General features: G+C 36.9%; 2 protein-coding genes across 4 annotated transcripts; both read left to right on the forward strand.

Moving 5' to 3' along the window:
• The first annotated feature begins 1,300 nt into the window (after positions 1 to 1,300).
• Positions 1,301 to 5,249, forward strand: LOC107814491 (L-ascorbate oxidase homolog). Of its 3 annotated transcripts, XM_016639919.2 has the most exons (9): positions 1,301 to 1,432; positions 1,676 to 1,853; positions 2,233 to 2,342; positions 2,898 to 3,168; positions 3,250 to 3,352; positions 3,458 to 3,803; positions 3,910 to 4,275; positions 4,525 to 4,603; positions 4,706 to 5,249. In XM_016639919.2, exons 2-9 carry the CDS (start codon positions 1,716 to 1,718, stop codon positions 4,916 to 4,918), a joined length of 1,626 nt encoding a protein of 541 aa, XP_016495405.1. In that variant the 5' UTR covers positions 1,301 to 1,432; positions 1,676 to 1,715; the 3' UTR covers positions 4,919 to 5,249. The 3 variants fall into 3 exon arrangements, with proteins under 3 accessions (XP_016495405.1, XP_016495406.1, XP_016495407.1); XM_016639920.2 differs by lacking the exon at positions 1,301 to 1,432 and having other exon boundaries at positions 1,435 to 1,853; XM_016639921.2 differs by lacking the exons at positions 1,301 to 1,432; positions 1,676 to 1,853 and adding an exon at positions 1,910 to 1,933.
• Positions 5,250 to 5,822: 573 nt separating this feature from the next.
• LOC107814493 (L-ascorbate oxidase homolog) lies at positions 5,823 to 9,319 on the forward strand. The gene is made up of 8 exons (XM_016639922.2): positions 5,823 to 6,153; positions 6,316 to 6,425; positions 7,046 to 7,316; positions 7,442 to 7,544; positions 7,637 to 7,982; positions 8,200 to 8,565; positions 8,666 to 8,744; positions 8,835 to 9,319. The coding sequence occupies exons 1-8, from the start codon at positions 6,013 to 6,015 to the stop codon at positions 9,042 to 9,044; spliced, it is 1,626 nt and encodes a 541-aa protein (XP_016495408.1). The 5' UTR covers positions 5,823 to 6,012; the 3' UTR covers positions 9,045 to 9,319.
• Positions 9,320 to 21,512: the final 12,193 nt, after the last annotated feature.

Here is a 21,512-nt window from a genome sequence, read left to right on the forward strand (position 1 = left end):
GGTAGATAGTTTTGTCTTTACATCAAATGACGTCGAGAACTAACAAATGTTCATACGTCGCGTAACAATATCACATAGTACATTTTTTCATTTATTTCTTTCTTAGTCCATTTTTTCATTTATTCTTTCTTAGTGTTTTTATTTTCTTACTATCATACTACTTTTTTTTTCCTGAAAGAATACAAACCTTGCATGACGCATGGATTCAAATTCAAAGTAACTAGACGAGGTAGCCTGTCTAAATGGATTTCATGTACCTATTTGGATCAGTACCACTTTGTTAGTTTTCAAATGTAGATTAGAGTTATTTAATAAGTAACCTTCCTAGCTATAATTAAAGGAATGGATTCGGAAAAACAAATCCAAACTTTGGTAAGAAAAAAACTCATCTTAACCATGGACTAAAGGTATAATTGACTCGAAGAAGAGCCTCTTTTGTTAAGCTAGTTTGGGAAACTTATGTATCTTGAAAGACACTACTATGCATTGCAATATTTTGGAACCTTAGCATTAATGAAAATATCCTTATTTCTCAACTAAAGAAAAAAGGTATAATGGACTCATAAAGTCTATATTTTGCCTTTTTAATCATCCGAGACTTTTGTGTTATTAATTTGTTAGGTGCTTTGTAGAACGGCTTTTATTTATTACTTTTGCTCTAAATTGAATATTTGTCACTAATAACTTCAACGAATAGAAGTTAATGACAACTATGTATGTTTTGCAATTTTCTTACTTGAATAAAGTAACAAACAATATTTTGATGTATTTTAGCAAAATGATAATACAAAATGTCATTACAATACGTAATTGATAACATAAGGGGAAAGGCCCTAGAAATCCACATCACTATTTATATAGAAATTTGTTTAATCAGATTTTTGATGTATCTGAACACAATTGGAGTGTTCAACTGTCATATTGTATTGTTGTTTAATCAACATTTTAAGTAGTTTAACATAATAAAATTGAAATCAATGATTGACACAAATATTTATTGAGACTTAGAATTTCAAACAGGCTTTTCTTATTTATTTTACAGGAACCCCAATCATTTTTTTTTACCAAAGTTGGAGACTTAAGTTATTAATAATTTTGCAACCTTAAACAAAGTTTTAATTTGTTTTGGGGGAATGTCATTCATATTTTTACCAAAGTTAGAGATTACTTTTCTAAACTATATCTCTTTATTATGGGTAAAATACTTATATCAGATTATTTAATCTAGACCTTTAAAAATTAAAATAAGACTGAAAAAACATTAATACAGAGGAAGCAGATCCAAATATTAAGAGCTTTAAATTAAAGCAAGTCCCAGTTTAGAGCATCTATTTGCAAATTGGTGGCGGCTCTGCTTACAAAAAAACAGGCCACCATCTTCTCTGTTCAGACACATATAAAAGCAGAGCAGAGACAGCTCAACTACATCTTTGTAAGCCATTTCAGCATCTTCTACTTATCTCTTCATTTACATTAGTTTAATGTAAGAAAAAGAAAGTGGGAATATAGCAAAGGAGGAAAAAAAAAAGAAAAGGAAAAGAACTACTAGTATATATAAGAGTTGTAAAAAGAAAAAGTTAGGAGTGTGGACAGTAACTTGCTTTTGTTAGATCTGTCATATCATTTGCATTCTCTTTTTTTTAGTAGTATATCCTAAAACTTTCTCTTCCTCCAGTGTACTGGTAGAGAAACAGAGAAAGAGAGTTGAAGATAAAATGAGGAGCTTGTGGTGGTGTTTAATGGTGGTACCAATCTTTTTCCTATTGGATTTCTCCAATGGAGAAAGCCCATATAGATTTTATACTTGGAATATTACTTATGGTGATATCTATCCTCTTGGTGTCAAACAACAGGTATTTTCATTTGCTCTCTTTTTCCCCTTTTTCTTTGGCGCGGATTCCGGCAGGGGAAAAAGCCTCTTGCACAAATGCAGGTAAAGTTGCCTACAATAGTGGCAGCTTAGTGCACCGGCCTTTCTTGTTTGGTTGTCATAACAACAACAACAACAACAACAAAAAAAACAACAAATCGAGTGAAATCCCACAAGTAGGGTTTGAACAGGGTAATGTGTATGGAGACCTCACCCATACCTTGTGTAGGCAGAGAGACTGTTTCCTATAGGCCTCGACTCAAAGATTTTGTTTGGTTGTCATATCATCAAGAATTGGTTTGGAATTGAAATATGTGCATTGTGTTGCTGTTTTCATGTGTAGAAATTTTTGTATATTTCAGGGGATATTGATAAATGGGCAATTCCCAGGACCGCCAATTGAGTGTGTGACCAATGACAACTTGATTGTCAGTGTTTTCAACAATTTGGATGAACCTTTTCTCATGTCCTGGTAAGTACTTCTCTTTCTATGAATATTTGAATGACCATTTTTACTTTTTATTTTAATAGTGAACTGCTTTTTTATGTGGATTTGGTAACCTTAGCCTGGAATCTGTTTAAGTTACATGTAGAAAACCAGGTCAATAATGTGCTATACTGGTGTCTGAGTTGCTGTTTAATATAGCTGTGACATTAGATATGTTGATCTTATTATATCATATTATAATGTAGTCTTCACCAATTTTGAATTATCTGCATAAGGTATTACTTAATCATGAAGAAATTGGCTTTCACTTTCAAAAAAGGACACCTAGATCTGAAACTCCTTTCATATAAAGATACAAGTCTTGAATAATATATTCATTAGCTGAGATTCTCTAATGTTTAGTAAAGACTAAGCAATTTTGAACTATTAGATTGTTTATCACTTTGTAGTTAAGCCTCATTATGTCTTTCATGTTTGTCATCTGCCTGGATAGTGAGTAAAACCTTAATAAGTATCAGAAGTTCCACCATATATATATATATATAGTTAATAAAAATACGAAAATTGACTATTGGGCAGGGATGGTATTCAACAGAGGAGGAATTCATGGCAAGATGGAGTTTATGGGACAAACTGTCCGATCCCACCAGGCCAAAACTTCACATATATCCTACAAGTCAAGGACCAGATTGGTAGTTTCTTCTATTTCCCTTCACTGGCTATGCACAAAGCTGCTGGAGGTTATGGTGGCGTTAAAATAGATAGTCGTCCGCTGATTCCTGTTCCTTTTCCTCCACCTGCTGGAGAATACACCATGTTGGTTGGTGACTGGTTCAAGCAAAATCACACTGTGAGTAGCTTATGAAAACCAATTCTTGAGACATTTTATGGATTGATCAACTGACTCTGAATCTTATTGCACATATCACAGGATCTTAAGGCGATTTTAGATGGAGGAAGTGATCTTCCATTTCCTGATGGCCTTCTAATCAACGGTCGCGGATCAAATAGTTTAACTTTCACTGTTGATCAAGGTGATCAATCTATTTATTGCATCAACTCTTGCTAAGTTAACAGTTCACATTTCTTGCTTTTATGTTGTTGTAACAAAGGATTCTTCCGATAAATTTTCTTTCCAGGAAGGACTTACAGATTCAGGATTTCCAATGTTGGACTCACAACAGCTATCAATTTCAGAATCCAGGGGCACAAAATGGTCTTGGTAGAAGTAGAAGGGACTCACACCTTGCAGAATACCTATGAGTCCATTGATATCCATTTGGGCCAGTCCTATTCTGTATTGGTCACAATGGACCAACCAGGGCAGGACTATTACATTGTTGCCTCAACACGCTTCACTTCACAAGTGCTAACAGCAACATCAATTCTTCACTACAGCAATTCTGCTGGAAGTGTTTCTGGTCCTCCCCCTGGGGGACCAACGATTGAGATTGATTGGTCTCTCAATCAGGCTCGATCCGTTAGGTACATTGTGATTTTTTTTTTCCTGAAGTGAAGATCAGAACTGCCTGCATTCTTGTTCTATTGTTGCCTGTTAGATTAACCGATTTTAAGCCATTTTTGAGTGCAGGCAAAATTTGACAGCAAGTGGTCCAAGGCCTAATCCGCAAGGTTCATATCACTATGGGTTGGTTAACACCACGCGCACAATTAGACTGGCAAATTCTGCTCCAATGATCAATGGGAAACAGAGGTATGCTGTGAACAGTGTGTCATTCATTCCTGCAGACACACCGCTCAAACTTGCAGACTATTTCAAGATTCCAGGGGTCTTTAACCTTGGCAGCATCCAAGACAACCCCACTGGAGGTGGTGGTTACCTCCAGACCTCTGTCATGGCTGCTGATTTCAGAGCTTTCGTCGAAGTTGTGTTTGAGAATCCAGAAGATATTGTGCAGTCATGGCATATTGATGGACATATTTTCTTTGTCGTTGGGTAAGTTTCTTCACTTCAACTAGAAAGGTAAAGAAATGTGTTGGAAGTAATGTTTTGAGGGTAATGTTTTCGAGTTTAACTTTTATTGACTGGCATCTTCACCTAAAAGATAACTACACATAACTGTCTCTAATAAGTGGAATTAGTAACCTGAAAAATAAGATGGTTAACCTGCTTCAATACGTTATAATACAGCGATAGTGTGAAAATCCTTAAACTGTCGATATATATTAAATCCATGATGAACAGGATGGATGGTGGGCAATGGTCACCTGCAAGCAGATTGAACTACAACTTGAGAGATGGAATTTCGCGTTGTACTATTCAGGTATTTCCCAACATAACTTTTGAACTTAAAATTTTTCAAAGTTCGTCAGGTTTTTTTTTAGGTGTTTTTAACATTAATTTTCCTTTACTTGGTGATCAATAGGTCTATCCAAAGTCGTGGACAGCCCTATACATGCCATTGGACAATGTAGGAATGTGGAACATCAGATCAGAGAACTGGGCTCGCCAGTACTTAGGCCAGCAATTCTACCTTCGTGTTTATTCACCAGCCAATTCATGGAGAGATGAGTATCCAATTCCAAAGAATGCTCTTGTCTGTGGCCGCGCATCCGGTCGCAGTACTCGCCCACTCTAAGGAATGAAACCATCAGCTAAACAGTCACGAAAGGGTGACTGAACTGATCTTATTTGTTACTATGATGAGTGCTGTGATAAAAATTCTAACGGGAAAGTAGCAGAAGCTCTTTTTGTGAGCACTTCTCTTTTTCTTTCTTAGCCTAGCCTTTAAGAATGTTTCTCATTTCATTTTAGCATTACTTTTGAGATTCTTGGTATCCAATTTGGTCTTTAGGACTGACCAAAAAGAAGGATACAAAGAAGAAAAGTGAGCTCTATTCATTAAGTCCAGCTTGTAAAACTCAATTCATTAAGTTACTTGCATTTATTCATCCATTCTTGATTATCCACTGATTCTTGTATAATTAATTTTCCATGCTTCGTACTTCGTACTATTCTATGAATTAGTAGTAAAGAACATAATTTTCACTTGTAAATATGAATTTCTACGGATTAATAGAACCTGTTGTTACTTGATTTTTATGAAGGAAATGCCAAGAAGCAAGAACTTGAAGTAATTAGAGGAATAACTAATTTTAAGTGCTGAATTTTCATGAGTTAGCTACAGTTGAAGGACTCCAAATTGAGATGGTAATAAACCCCAACACTAGCCATAAATTTATTTATTTTTATATTCACACAAATAGTTTAACATATTTAAGATCATAAACTTAACTATTTTTTTTTTTTGAATTTTGTTTCAATTCAAATGATATCATAGTAATAAAGTCGGGACGTTTAGTGGAGCGAGCCGTGAGCGAAGCATTAAACATAGTAACGGAGCTGTTGGTAGGAAAGGGTGACACCTTGGAAATCACCGTACGCAACGCAAACTTCGAGGCAGATCTAAGAAGCGTCTTATACTTTAGTAGACTCATCAACGATCAATCATAATTCCCCGACACCGACACACTATTCTACTCGCAACTAAGCAAAAAAGAGTGCAAAATAAAGCATAGTCCCTTGTCAATAAACTAGTTTGGCAATATTGCTTTCTTAACAAAGAAAAGTTAAAAGTGGGGAGCGGGCTGTCTTAATACTTCATTCTTAAGACTACTCCTCTAAAGTATATACTCTCTTCATCACTATTGACTGTAAAATCAGAAACGAAATATGGGAAAACGGTGGAGTTCTTTAATGGCGCTGCTGCTGATGTTTCTACATGGGAATCTCATCTGCGGGGAAGACCCTTACAGGTTCTATACTTGGAATATTACATATGGTGATGTTTACCCTCTTGGTGTCAAGCAACAGGTACACTCTTTCGACCTTACTGCTTGAAAAAATGCAGAAAAAACTATTTATTTTTGTCTTTCTCTCTCTTTCACTTTCTTTCCCTATAGTTGTTTGAGGATTATTGGATTTTTTACTGACAGCTTAATTTTTTTATTTTTATTTTTTGTTTAAAAATGGCAGGGGATATTAATAAATGGGCAATTTCCAGGTCCAACAATTGAGTGTGTGACCAATGACAACTTGATTATCAATGTTTTCAACAATTTAGATGAGCCTTTTCTCATTTCTTGGTAAGTAATTATTTTTGCTTTGTGTTCCTGTACTTCTTTTCCTTAAGATTTTACAATATTGTGCTGTCCTTATGTATCATCATTCGCCTACATACCCTACTGCTTTTAGAAACCATGGATTATACAAAGTGTCCCTAATGCTGTGATGTTGACTCAATCTGGTTGGCGGTATTTTCGAATTCAAAACATTAAAGATTGTTTGGATCATTGTTTCAATGTATCTCGGGCTTTCTGAAATTGACAATTAGAAAACAAAACAATGACCAATAATATAAAAAGAATGTACATGGAGATCTTTTCTTTCTTCTTAAATCTTGATGATATGTATAATGTTAAAATGGCAAAGAAGATATGACCTGTGTACCATCTTAAGTTAATTAGTTGACATGATACTTACAAAATGAATTATGCATCTTCATTAATTTAAACAATGATTTCCTAATAGGCTATATAGCTCACTTATAAGTGGGATATCACTACAATGAGAGTCTCAATTTGATACTCCTCAACAAATATCTTTCATTACCATGATCCTGATAGTTTTCCACCATATTGGTCTGATAGCATGTGCTACAAATTTGTTATGTTCAATTAACATGCATGAGATGATGCCATTTCAGGAATGGCGTCGAGCAGAGGAGAAATTCATGGCAGGATGGAGTCTATGGTACTAACTGTCCCATTCCACCGGGCAATAACTTCACTTATGTTCTCCAAGTCAAGGATCAGATTGGTAGTTTCTATTACTTCCCTTCTCTTGCCTTCCACAAAGCAGCAGGAGGGTTCGGTAGTATAAATATCGCCAGCAGCTCTGTGATTCCTGTTCCTTTTCCTCCTCCTGCTGGAGAGTTCTCTATTCTGACTGGGGATTGGTTCAAACAAAACCACAATGTGAGCCTTTGCTAACTGTTAAGTACTTCGTTTGTATCTTACCACTAAGTTTTAGTCTCTGAGTGAACAACTTGAACCAAGAGTTTCAGTTTCTGATCATCAATGTGCTTATTTATATTTTATAGGACCTCAAAGCAATTTTGGACAGTGGGCACGATCTTCCCTTCCCTGACGGGCTTCTTATCAACGGACATGGATCGAATGGTTATACATTCACCATAGATCAAGGTGACGCTCTAATCATGCATGGCCCGGTAAATTTCTTTTTCTCTATGTACTTGTCTTTCTGTTAATCTGATATGCAATTTTTGGGGTTCCAGGCAAGACTTACAGATTCAGGATATCAAATGTTGGGCTTACAACTTCCATCAATTTCAGAATCCAGGGGCATAAAATGATGGTGGTTGAAGTAGAAGGGACTCACACTGTGCAAAATACATATGATTCCCTTGATATCCATTTGGGACAGTCCTTCTCGGTATTGTTAACAGCAGACCAACCTGCAAAAGATTACTACATAGTTGTCTCGACACGTTTCACATCCCAGGTTCTCACAGCTACATCTACTCTTCATTATGGTAACTCAGCCGGAAGTGTTTCTGGCCTTCCTCCCAGTGGACCAACAACAGAAATTGACTGGTCTCTCAATCAGGCCCGATCTCTCAGGTGCATTTCTCTTTTAGTGAATGCTGCAATAACAAGGTTTCTTGTTATGTTTCCTTTTTGAATTGGTAGATGAACAAAGTTCCTAATTCATTAGGACATGTAAATTGAACTGCATTGTGCTAATGGTTCCAATCATATGCTATGTTAATTTCGTTTTCGTGGTTCTTTAATACTTCTTGTTACAGAAATAGAGATTTAGCTGCTTGCATTGTAACAGGCGTAATCTATCAGCTAGTGGGCCGAGACCTAACCCCCAGGGTTCCTACCACTACGGATTGATCAACACCACACGCACAATTAGGCTCGCGAATTCAGCTCCAATCATCAACGGGAAGCAAAGATATGCTATCAACAGTGTGTCATTTGTTCCAGCAGATACACCACTTAAACTTGCTGATCACTTCAATATTCCCGGAGTTTTTAGTCTTGGAAGCATTCCGGATAGCCCTACAGGTGGTGGTGCTTACCTTCAGACATCCGTTATGGCTGCTGAGTTTCGAGCTTATATTGAGGTTATCTTTGAGAATTTAGAAGACAGTGTGCAATCTTACCACATTGATGGCCACCATTTTTTCGTTGTAGGGTGAGTTTCTAAAGTTTCAAGATTCTATCCTTGCCAATCTCAAGTAACTGAACAAAAAATTCTTGTAAGCTAAAACGTAACGTCAAAATCTTATAAACAGGATGGGTGGAGGAGAGTGGACTCCTGCAAGCAGATTAACATACAACTTAAGGGATACTATTTCTCGTTCAACTGTTCAGGTAACTTAGATTAACTTCAAGTCACATCTTGTAGACTAATATCTGAATTTAAACACTCAGTTCACCTGCAATTTGATACATTGTTAATAGGTGTACCCAAAGTCTTGGACTGCACTTTACATGCCATTAGACAATGTGGGAATGTGGGATATAAGGTCTCAGAACTGGGTTCGCCAATATTTAGGACAGCAGTTTTATCTGCGAGTTTATTCCCCTGCAAATTCATGGAGAGATGAATATCCAATTCCCAGCAATGCCCTTCTTTGTGGTAGAGCATCAACCCGAGGAATTTTGAACTAGTAATTGGAACAATTTGCCGAACTGCTACATGAAGGTGGCTATCATCATATTACATTTAAATAGGGCTTTATCTGCAAATAATAAATGCAGTTGGAGTCTCTCTTTTCTTTTGTATCTACTATTGTTTAAGCTCTGAATAGTTGTTACAGATGTGGTCATTGAACTAATGTGATTCTTGATTTTAATTAGTTGTCTTTGGCTCCAGTTATTTTCCTATTTAACTATTAATGTGCTGATAAACTTCCGTTCTATTAGTAATACACAATTTTAATCTCTTTAATGCTCTTACACATTCGGAAGAAAATACTCTTACACAATGTTAGATGAATCTCAATTAAATTCCTTGTCCGTCTTTTTTTTTCTTTCTAACAAAATACTTACTTTCTTCCCAAAACAAAGCGCAAGAAGTGAGTTTATTTTCCTTTGAAGAACAATTGGTGAGGAGCGAATATGCATTTTCTGTAGCACTTCTTGGTCAAATTAATTAATAACCTAGGATATGAATTATATTTATTTTTCATAACTGCGGCGGCTTAATAGCCCGTTTGACCAAGCTGGAAAAATCAGCTTATTTTGAGTAGTGTTTTTTTTTCAAAAGTACTTTTGGCGAGAAGCAGTTTATGTTTGGCTAATTAATTTGAAAAAGACTTCTAATCTAAGCAGCAATAAGTGTTCGGCCAAACTTTTAAAAAATGTTTCGAAGTATATTTTTTTTAAAAGTGCTTATTAAAAAAGTAGTTTTGAAAAAGTATTTTTGGAAAGAAACTACTTTTTTCTGCTTCTCCGAAACTGCTTCTGCTTCTACTCAAAAGAACCTTTTTTTTCTTCTAAAAGCTTGGCCAAACATTTCAACTTTGAAAAAAAAATACTATTTAAAAAAAAAAAGAAGTGCGTTTGAGATTGGAGAAGCTTGGCCAAACAGGCTATAAGTCAGTTTGGATCCTGCAAAAGCCCAAACAATCCGAAATCTGTATCAGAAAACATTGGACCGTTTTACAATGGTCCACAAAGAACCCTGTAGGGGACTGATCCACTATACTTTGTTGGAATTGTTCACTTTGGACCTATAAGCCTCATAGATTATCTTAAACGGCAGCCCATGAAATTAAGAATTTTAAAAAGGAAAAATGATACAGTTACCCACAAAAATAAAATTATTTACTTTTGTCTATTCATTTATTTTTCTATTCATAAACTAATTATATTTCCTACCCATAGTAGTTTTTATGGAGAATTTTTTCTTTATTCTCCAATTCTTTTTTATTTCTATGCTTTTTTTCCTTTTTTTTTCTTTTCTCCTTTTCTTTTTTCTCGTTTTCTTCTTATTTTTTTTTCTTTTTTTCCTTTTCTAATTTCATTTAATTTTTTTTATATTCTTTTTCTCTTCATAATCTAATTTCATTTACCGTTTTCACTATTTTTTATTATTCTTTTTTTTATACAATAAGAAAAAATAATTGATATAGTAAATATTTGTTCATTTTTTTTTTAATATAACTAGTACAATACATCTTTTGTTTTTTTTTTCTTTCTCATTTTTTAAATTCAATTATTAAACTAAAATAATATCAGTTGTCACTTGATCTAATTCACTGAATATCACATTGACTGCTGCTGAGCACCATAAATTACATAATCAGATTCTAAGAATCAATACGTGATTGCCATGCAAACCTTGATCTCCTTCCCTATAAATATCAGTACACACTCTACCATTAGCAGTAATACAACCATTTATAGAGCAAGAAAACATAATCTACGGCAACCAAATCTCCATATATACTCGCTAGAATAAAAATGATAATAAAATATTTAAAAATAGAACAAAAGTATAAGTAGCGAAAAATACTTCTAGTACCATTTAATACCAATATAGTATATATGTATATCAACAGAGCATATGATTTCTCTAGAATATTGCTACAACTATCTGCGACTATACTACTGTACCAAACATTAAAGGACGCAATAAAAGTATGAGAAAATTACATGCTCGTATTGCAAGCTAAATATTCGCAAAATAACTTGCTCATTTCGTATACTAAGAGGGTATATAGTTGTATGGGGTCGTTCCAACAATTGCCTATAACTATAAAACTATTACATAATACACATAATTTATGTCCATCGACACACAAAAATTCCAGCATTGCAACTCATGTTCATATAAATAATTTCATAATACAATTCACTTAAAATGCAGCTAAAACAACTAAAACAATGTTCAAACTACCATATGATACCAATATGGCATATAACTATGCGAACATGGCATACAGTTTTACTAGTTAATTCCCGACAACTATATGACTATACTACTATTACATAACACACATGCATAAAGAGAAAAATAAAAAACTAGTGTACCACATATTAATATAATAAGGTATTTCAAGATATTGTACTATATTACTATTATTAAAAGAAAATCAAATATTGTACCAATTAAATGCAGCTAATACAACCAAAAAATGATTCAACTAGCATATGATACCAATATAGTATATAGCTATACTAATGGGGTATATAGTTAGAATGAACTGTATACTAAAATGGAAAATTTGTATACTATTTGGGTATACAATACAAATTCGTCTTCTTCTCCTCTGGTTCAACTATATTTCAACCCAAATTTCTAAAATCTACTACAAAATCTCCACCAAATTGACTAAAACTTTAGCTACAACCTCCAATCAACTTTCCAAACAGACTCATACAAGATCAGATTAAAATAATTAAAAACTCAAACAAACCAAGTTATGAGTTTCAAGCTTCAAGGTCCTTCAGTGGTGAATTTAAATTTTTGTACAACAAATCTCCAAAAACCAGCATCAAAGGTACAATCTACACATTAAAAAATAATAACTAACGAATTTTAAAAGTAAAACACTATAAAAAATCAGATCTGACATTTTGAACTCATTCATTTGGAGTTTCAAAAATTGATTTGTTCTTCCTATGATCTAGTTTTTGAATTGTGCCCTGTATTTTAGTGTTGAAAACTTGTTTGTAGTGCTAAAACTTCAAACAAGCTCACGCCCTATATGTGTGTCGAAGGATAGATATGACACATCCTATGGCTGTGACAAACTGCAACATAGATATGGAGAGCTTGATTTCTGATCAGAATAGGAGCATAGCAACTCTTGCCATAACGACTTTGCTTAAGACCAACAATGAATCAAGTGTTGATCGTCTCTCTTTTCTGTTTGTTCCCAATCTTATTATACTCACAAGGAATGGTGAATTAGCGAGTAAATAGTTTGGGGCACATAGGTAGAAGTAGTAAATAGTTTGGGCATGGGAATTGAAGGGTAAATAGTTTGGAACTAATGCGTATAAAGTGAGATTTCCCTTTTAGAAAGGGATTTATTTTCATTCATCTACACTATTTGAAACCTTATTACGAAAAATGTCCATGTTTTGGTATTTACCCGACCTAAATACATTTTAGTTACAAAATATATACAATCCACCTTAAAAGGCTTCCAATCCATTATTTGTGGCTTCAATCAAGGGATTTAGTTACACCATTTCCTTTTTTCTCTCTCCTCTCCCCTCTTCTCTTCGTATTGAACTTGAATTTAGGAAATATACAATAATTTGAGCCCTGCTAACTAAGAAAGATTCCTCAGAAAATATTAAAATTAAACACAGAACAACACAACAGTTAATCCGTAAACTAGTTCAATCAATCAATCGATTAACTATGCCTCAATCGTTGGAGCCAGCTACTTGAATCCTACGGGTCCGGAACCCAATTGTGGTTCTTTTGGACTCAAAATACATAAATAGGTGGGGAAAAAGGTGACATTTTTATGTATAGCGCCACAATACTTGGCGTTATACACTAACGTTAACTGTGCCGTTATTGTATAGCGCCAAGTATTGTGGCGCTATACTGAAAAAGCTGACACGCCCAGGTATAGCGCCACAATACCTGGCGCTATACATAAGTTTTATATATAGCGCCTGGTATTTTGGCGCTATACTCCTTTTTCCTGGCCCCACCAACAATTCCTGACTTCAATAATTCAAAAGCGTATAGTGCCAACTTTTTGGGCGCTATACCTATATAAAAAAAAATCCCGGCTAGCCATTTTCTATATAAAGAGGTTAGGATTGTATAGAAATTCATTCAAAAAATTTTTTAACTCTTGTTGAAACGTTTATTGTTGTTAAATTCTCCAACATTTTTTCATTATGTCTGAAGAGCATAGAATAAGAGTTTCATTATATTGGGGGGTTGAGGTTGTGATGGAGAATAACTCCGTGGGCTACAGTTTACCTGCTCAGTATCATGTTAAATTGTCACTTACAATAGAGTACGATAAATTGATATCGTTGTTACGCAAAAAAATGAGTGTGAGGAAACGTTCAGTGATACTTAAAGTAACCAGAAGATATCTGTATTCCGTCACTCCGCAAGGGGTTGCTTTTTACTCGGAGTTTAACATCGACGATGATGAAACTTTGAGTGATTTTCTGAGGACTCCGGACGAATGCCAGGAATTTCTTGTAATCACAATGTTGGAGATGTACGTGAAGGTCAAGGCCGTTCCAAAAAATGAGGTTGTGCGTAGTAGAGATAACCCCCAGTCATTGGGTGGTTATTCTGGAGCAGTTTTTGCCGGACAGGTTCCGGATGAAAGAGTTTTCCTTGATTTAAACTTATCACTGCCGGCGAATGAGCAGCGAGAAAATAATTTATACCCTGCTTTCCATAATTCACAAGACGAGTGGTAAACTTCAATTTTCATTTGTGTTAATTCTGTATATTTTGGCGTATTGAATTTGTATTAATGCTCATATATTTAATAGGGGGTACCGGCCGGATATGAATTTTATAAGTGGCCCATCCGGTAGTCATCACCTAATTAAAAACGCCTATCATGGAATTTCATCACATTACGACTTGTAAGTGAAGTGATATAGCCATATGGAAAGCATTTATTAATTCAGTAGCTTATATTTTTGTTGGTTGTGCAGTGAAAACGAGCAAGTTGAACCACCTGTACTCACTCAATTGACCGAAAATGACGTATTACATCAGGATCTGGCAGATGCACAGAGTGAGGAACAGAACAGTGATTACGATAACAATGCCGATGAATCCGGAGACGAGACACCCTTTTTTCGTGAGGATGGTGATGAGCAGGATGAGGAGGAAGGACCTGATTTGAAGAGAGACCCCCTAGACGAAGAGTGCATGAGTCCGAAGTGACGTTTCATTCAAGGGAGATTCCTTACATTGATAACTTGCCAACCGTGTCGGATGTGGAGGCTCTCACAAGGGATTTTGATGAAATCCGAATAGCAATGTGGGATGAGTCTAGACCAACGATGCTTGCAAAGGGGATGCTTTTTCCTGATAAAGCGCGCTTAAGCAGAGCTTGTAAAATGCACAACGTAAAAGAGTGTCGTGAGATGCAAGTATGGGAGTCAAGTCCGATAGTATACAAGGTTGTTTGCCGCAGGTGGTTTTGGCCATGTAATTGGATTTTGCGTGCGGCCAAGAAGAAGGCAGGTATATGGAAAGTGGGTAAATACATTCTCACCCACACATGCGAAATGGACACATTCAACGGGAATCACTTCAACTTGGATATTGACTTGATTTCTCTTGTACTTATTCCGCACCTCGAAGCGTCCATAAGGTATACAATCAAAGAGTGCATTACATCAGTCCACCAGGAATATGGCCATACCATTACAAAAAGAAAGGCATTTCTCGGGCGCAAACGAGCGTTTAAAATTGTCTACGGTAATTGGATAAGTCATTTGCATCTCTGCCAAAGTACATGGCTCACTGCAGCACTTTAACCCCGAGACAGTTGTTGAATGGAAGCTTGAGCAGAGTCCCCCGAGCGTTTGGAATTGTCTACGGTAATTGGATAAGTCATTTGCATCTCTGTCAAAGTACATGGCCGCACTGCAACACTTTAACCCCGGGACAGTTGTTGAATGGAAGCTTGAACAGAGTCCGGGAACACCAGAATACATATTCAATTACGTGTTCTGGGCGTTTAAGCCAACATTTGATGGTTTTTCGCATTGCCGGCCAGTAATATCCATAGACGAAACTCATGTCTATGGAAAGTACGATATCAAGCTATTGATAACTGTGGCAGTAGATGCTAATGGACAGATATTTCCTCTAGCTTTTTCTGTTTGTGCCAATGAAAGCACAGAGACGTGGACGCTATTTTTGAACCACATGAAAGAGCACGTTGTCAAACAGCGTTCAGGTATTTGTCTAATATCTGATCGGCACGGTGGTATATTAAGTTCTGTGGAGAACTTGCCTGCATGGCAAGAACCTTATGCATACCACCGTTACTGTGTGAGGCACTTTAAGGCCAATTTCCAGAAGGCACATCCCAACAAGGATCTACATGATTTGATGTGGATGGCAGCAACAGACCACCAACAACATAAATTCCGGAGGCATATGGATTCTATCAGGCAAGAAGACGAGGCAGCTTATTGTTGGTTAATGCGACATCACCCGAAAAAGTGGACTTTGCATACGGATGGTGGCAGACGATGGGGAATTCTTAATAAAAACGTGTTAGAGTCCTTCAACGGGTTATTGAAGTCGACAAGAGGATTGCCTATCACAGTCATGGTGTGGATGTCGTTGAAGCAGATGGCGGAGAGGTTTGTTGAACGGTCTGCAGTTGCAACGGAATTGATGGAAAGGGGTGTTGAATTTATGCCAGTGTCGATGCAAAGATTTGAGAAATACAGACGACGAGCACATTGGCATTCATTTTTGCAGTATGATAACGAAAGAGGTATTTTTGAAGTTCGCACCGCTATTCATAATAATCGGGGTAATAATGTACATACTATAAATGAATCAGCAAGGTTATGCTCCTGTGGGAAATGGTCCATCTACCACATGCCTTGCTCGCATGCCATCAAGTGTTTTCAATGTGTTGGTTATGCGGAGACCAACTATGTTGATCAACAATATAGTGTTTCCAGGTACCTAAACACATATAGGGGTCAGTTGCAGCCAGTGGGTGCTGAGCATTATTGGCCTCCAGAACCATCTAAAATGGTGTGTAACAAGTCATATTTGCATAAAAGATAGGTACAGAAGAGAACGCGTATACGGAACCAAATGGATGTTAGTGACACCATTTATGCGCGCAAATGTGGTATATGCTCGCAAACAGGACACGACCGTCATAAATGTCCTTCAGTTGGTTTGGGTGGAAAAACTAATCAAGCTCGTGGTGGGTGTTCTTATAGTGTACCTAACTACCCATGAGTTGATGTTGTAATAATTAGTTGTTATGTCTATGTTACAAGATTTATGAAATAAAATTATGCTTGTTAACTATGATTTGTACTTTCCCATTTTACCTATTTAAATAATAATTTAATAAAATTATCTGTATATTTATTATGTGTGTGTTGTTTTGTCGAACTAAAAAAGCTGACCAGCTGACATAAAGTTGTCTTGTCAACATCATTGTCACACCTCCTTTTTCCGCACCCGAGGGGGTGCAAGGGAGTTTTTTCCAATTAAAGGACAATCGAAACGGGATTGGTTTATTTATTTCAGAGTCGCCACTTGGGAGATTTAGGGTGTCCCAAGTCACCAATTTTGATCCCGAATCGAGGAAAAGAATGACTCCATATTACAGTCTGCGTACCAGAAATCCGGATAAGGAATTCTGTTAACCCGGGAGAAGGTGTTAGGCATTCCCGAGTTCCGTGGTTCTAGCACAGTCGCTCAACTGTCATATTTGGCTTATTTATCTGATTTTAAATACAATTATGAACCAATGTGCCAATTTTAACTTTTTACCGCTTTATTATTATTATTTTAAAAGAATGTGAACATCGCTTAAAACATGTCTTTGGACTGTGTCACATGAAATGCACCCACAATCCGGAACATATTTTATTTAATGTTTTGGGATTTGGATCTGGGTCGCATGAAATGCACACCCAAGTTTTAAGAAAGTAGATTATTAAACACGCGCCTAAAGAGACTATCGTGTTATTATTTTGGGAAGGCCACGAAATTCGCTAAGCGGCCCTCCTGAATTCTAAGTAAATTTAAAACGAGTATTTACTGAGGGCCCCGCAATTTGCATTTTTTGTTTGTCGAGGCTCGTCCCATTTATTATTTTAAAAATGAATTTGCAACGTCATGGAAATGCATCTCAGACCACGTCACAGTCAATGTACCCGTAATTAGAGACACATTTCGATTTCATTGAGATTTGGATTTGGGTCACGTAAATGTGCACCCGAGTTTAGGGAGATAACATTATTAAAGGCGCGCCTAAAGCAACTAGCGCATTATTATTTTGGGGTAGGGTCGTGAAATTTACTAAACGGCCCGTCCCGGAATCTAAGTATTTAATACATATATTTTGCGAGGGCTCCGCAATTTGTACATTTTTATGTGGCGAAGCTCGTCTCGTTTTTACTATTTGAAGGCAAACTTAAGGCAACTACAATTTTCTACCAATGAAATCATCCGAGGTTAAACAAAAAAAAAACGATTCTAACAGGTAATAATATCCATGGTAAAAATGAAAAATAGAATAACCTCGTTCATATGCTCACATTTACTTTAAGCATGCAGTAACTAAACATAGAATAAACATTTTTAACACAACAACAAAAAATTGCATTGTTGACATTCATAAATATCGAATATTCTCATTTTTTGCCTTGAACCATAATATGCAAAACGAATGAAATGAAACAAAGGACGAAGAACACCAACCTTCGAACCTCGACAATCCTAGAACGACAAACAGTGCCTCCTACGGAACTCGAACCGGACCTCACTCGACGAGGAACAATGATGAAACCTCGGACAAACACCTCGACGTACCGGACCTCGACGAACCAAAGACGACCTCGATGGAAATAGAAAGCTCGGACCCACAGCTGTCAACAACTAGGGACTGTTTGGTTGCTGCTGTATTTTTCTGCGCAGCACTTGGTACGTGAAGCTGCAGCATGAGGGGTCGTTTGGGCAATTGACGATGGTTAACGGGGGTGGTGTTTAGAGGTGTTGTTTGGACGAGAGGGAGTAGGGACTCGTAGGGTTTTGGGTGGTTTGTTGAAGGTGGTGATGGAGGAGGCAGAAGCGAGTAACAATGGTGGTTTCACGGTGGTGTTCGTTGGTGGTCCAAGCATGGGGGGGTTTGCGACTGGTTTCTGTTTGGTGGTCGTGAGGCAGCTGGGGTGACGAGTGGTTGTTTACCGGCGGCTCAGGAGTGCGAGGGAGCTGGTCGGAGGTGGTGGTCGTTGTCGATGGTGGTTTTGGGCAATAGGGCTGAGGGTGGTGGTTTGAGGCGTTCGGAGCTGGTCGCGGGGCTGGTCGGAAGCGGGTGGCGACGGGGGGCGCGACTGGTTTTGGGCAGTGGTTTTGGCGTTCGGAGGGCAGCTGAACGGAGGTCTGTTATTGTTTTCTAGGGTTTTTTGCTTCTTCTTCTTTAGGAGGAAGAAGCTCTACAGTACACGTTCAAATTTTTCCCCCCAGTCCCCTCTAATTTTTTCAAGTCTGTCCGTGTATTTGTGGCTTTTCCCAGGACAAATGAGCCCCACGCGTGGTGGGTTTCGAGGCTTGTGTTCCCCACGCGTGGTGGGGTTCACCATGTGTCACGGACTCGGTTTATTATGGGCTAGGTCCGAAATTAGGCCTAAAAACGGGTAGTTTGAACCCGAATATTATTCTTTTACCCGGACCCGAGAAACAGGAACATGACATTGCTCAACTAGTCCTATGTAAGCAAAATAACTAACAAAATAAGACTAATATATTTAAACAAAATTATATCTTTTTAAGTATATTTTTCGAGATTTAAAATAGCTACAAAATATTAATAAAACTATTTTTTTTGTAATTTTCATTTTTATATAAGGATAAAATATAAAGTAATATTTTTTTTGTATTTTTCAAAAATTAAAATGACTACAAAACATTAATAGAACTATATTTTTTGGTAATTTTCGAAATTATATAAAGTACAAAAATAAAGTGCATTTTTGTATTTTTCAAGTTTATGATAAATACATAAACTAAAATTTATATACATATATTTTTTGTAATTTTTCTTTTTGTAATGAAATAAAGCAAAAATAGTCAAAATAGGTATATTAGACCTAAATTACATATTTATGCTAAAAAATGTGAAAATTCTCGGGGAGGGTCAAAAATCCGGTGTCTACAGCTGCCCCTCTTTGACTGGAAACATGAAGAGTTTTCCGACAAAGAACGACTAGACATGTTTTTGACCCGACCATTACTTGGACGGACTACACTAAGGCAAGGAAGGGAATGTGACCGAGCCCTGGTATCTGAGCTGCCTACATATCCTTGGTTATACAGGAATCAGGCCACGTGTAGTTCGGGAATGGGAGAGATGGTAGAGTGTATCGAGGAGAAGAGTCGATCGAGGTGCCGTTCCGTTGAGGTTCCGGTCCGCGGTCCTGTCATTACAACAAAAATGAAAACTGAAAAAGACTAACTAAGCCTATCAGCTACTAGTTACAAGGATTCCTATCTCTAAGTCTTCTGAAACTTGATCTTGAGTCTTGAATGGCGCTTCATACAGACTTTGGATTTGAACCTTGATACTTGCTAGTTGTAGGCGCTAGTTCTTGAGCAGATTACATCTGTTCTCCACTTCCGTGCTTTGGATTCATTCATTTTTCTTTTTTTTCTTTTTTTTTTCTTTTTTTTTTTGTTTTTGTGACTAGCTTTTGTTGACCATCTCAGCCTGTTGACTCGCCTTCTTGAGGCGAGCTTCTGCTACTTATAACTTGGTTGAATGCTGGGGATTTTTGTTGTAGCCTTCTGCTTCCCGGAGCTGGGGATTCCTGTTGTAACCTTCTACCTTCCGGTGGGGTTACCGATTTCCAAAATCTGCAGTATAAGACTAAAAAGTATTCCTCTTGTTATACAGGTGGGCGCCTGAAAAGAAATTTAAAGACTGAAAAGTATTCCACTCGTTATGTAGGTGGGCGCCTGACATGAAATTTAAAGACTGAAAAGTATTCCACTCGTTATGTAGGTGGGCGCCTGACAAGAAATGTAAAGACTGGAATGTATGCCTCTGTTCTATGGGCGGGCTCCCAATTTCAACACTTGAAAGTAAAGACTGAATGTATTCCTCTGTTATTATGGGCGGGCTCCCAATTTCAACACTTGAAAAGTAAAGACTGGAATGTATTCCTCTCATTATACAGGTGGGCGTCTGGCTTCAATGCTTGAAATGTAAAGACTGAAATGTATTCCTCTCGTTATACAGGTGGGCGCCTGGAACATGAAATGCAAATACTGAAATGTATTCCTCTCGTTATACAGGTGGGCGCCTGGGTTTAGGAAAATGACTCTTTTTTTTTCAAACGTTTTTTTTCTTTTCTTCTTTTTTTTTTGGTATCTTAGGAGAAAGATTCATCAGACTAAGATTTTGATCCTAGGAGAAGGTTCATCAGACTAGGTCATTTTTTATTTTTTGGTTATCTTAGGAGAAAGATTCATCAGACTAAGATTTTGATCCTAGGAGAAGGTTCGTCAGACTAGGTCTCTATCTTAGGAGAAAAATTCATCGGACTAAGATTTTGATCCTAGGAGAAGGTTCATCAGACTAGGTCTTGTTTTTTTGGCATCTTAGGAGAAAGATTCGTCAGACTAAGATTTTGATCCTAGGAGAAGGTTCATCAGACTAGGTCTCTATCTTAGGAGAAAAATTCGTCAGACTAAGATTTTGATCCTATGAGAAGGTTCATCAGATTAGGTCTTTTCTTTTTGGTATCTTAGGAGAAAGATTCATCAGACTAAGATTTTGATCCTAGGAGAAGGTTCGTCAGACTAGGTCTCTATCTTAGGAGAAAAATTCGTCAGACTAAGATTTTGATCCTAGGAGAAGGTTCATCAGACTAGGTCTTGTTTTTTTGGTATCTTAGGAGAAAGATTCATCAGACTAAGATTTTGATCCTAGGAGAAGGTTCGTCAGACTAGGTCTCTATCTTAGGAGAAAAATTCGTCAGACTAAGATTTTGATCCTAGGAGAAGGTTCATCAGACTAGGTCTTTTCTTTTTGGTATCTTAGGAGAAAGATTCATCAGACTAAGATTTTGATCCTAGGAGAAGGTTCGTCAGACTAGGTCTCTATCTTAGGAGAAAAATTCGTCAGACTAAGATTTTGATCCTAGGAGAAGGTTCATCAGACTAGGTCTTGTTTTTTTGGTATCTTAGGAGAAAGATTCATCAGACTAAGATTTTGATCCTAGGAGAAGGTTCATCAGACTAGGTCTTTTCTTTTTGGTATCTTAGGAGAAAGATTCATCAGACTAAGATTTTGATCCTAGGAGAAGGTTCATCAGACTAGGTCTCTATCTTAGGAGAAAGATTCGTCAGACTAAGATTTTGATCCTAGGAGAAGGTTCATCAGACTAGGTCTTGTTTTTTGGTATCTTAGGAGA

Source organism: Nicotiana tabacum, chromosome 10, assembly GCF_000715075.1.
Source record: "Nicotiana tabacum cultivar K326 chromosome 10, ASM71507v2, whole genome shotgun sequence".
Classification (NCBI taxonomy): Eukaryota; Viridiplantae; Streptophyta; class Magnoliopsida; order Solanales; family Solanaceae; genus Nicotiana; species Nicotiana tabacum.

Excerpts from the sequence above, each read along its gene's own strand:
- LOC107814491 (XM_016639919.2), top strand. The coding sequence starts at position 1,716 with ATGAGGAGCTTGTGGTGGTGTTTAATGGTGGTACCAATCTTTTTCCTA. Across the intron at positions 1,854-2,232 it reads CTCTTGGTGTCAAACAACAG|GGGATATTGATAAATGGGCA; the intron begins GTATTTTCATTT and ends TGTATATTTCAG. Across the intron at positions 3,169-3,249 it reads GGTTCAAGCAAAATCACACT|GATCTTAAGGCGATTTTAGA; the intron begins GTGAGTAGCTTA and ends CACATATCACAG.
- LOC107814493 (XM_016639922.2), top strand. The coding sequence starts at position 6,013 with ATGGGAAAACGGTGGAGTTCTTTAATGGCGCTGCTGCTGATGTTTCTA. Across the intron at positions 6,154-6,315 it reads CTCTTGGTGTCAAGCAACAG|GGGATATTAATAAATGGGCA; the intron begins GTACACTCTTTC and ends TAAAAATGGCAG. Across the intron at positions 8,566-8,665 it reads CACCATTTTTTCGTTGTAGG|GATGGGTGGAGGAGAGTGGA; the intron begins GTGAGTTTCTAA and ends TCTTATAAACAG.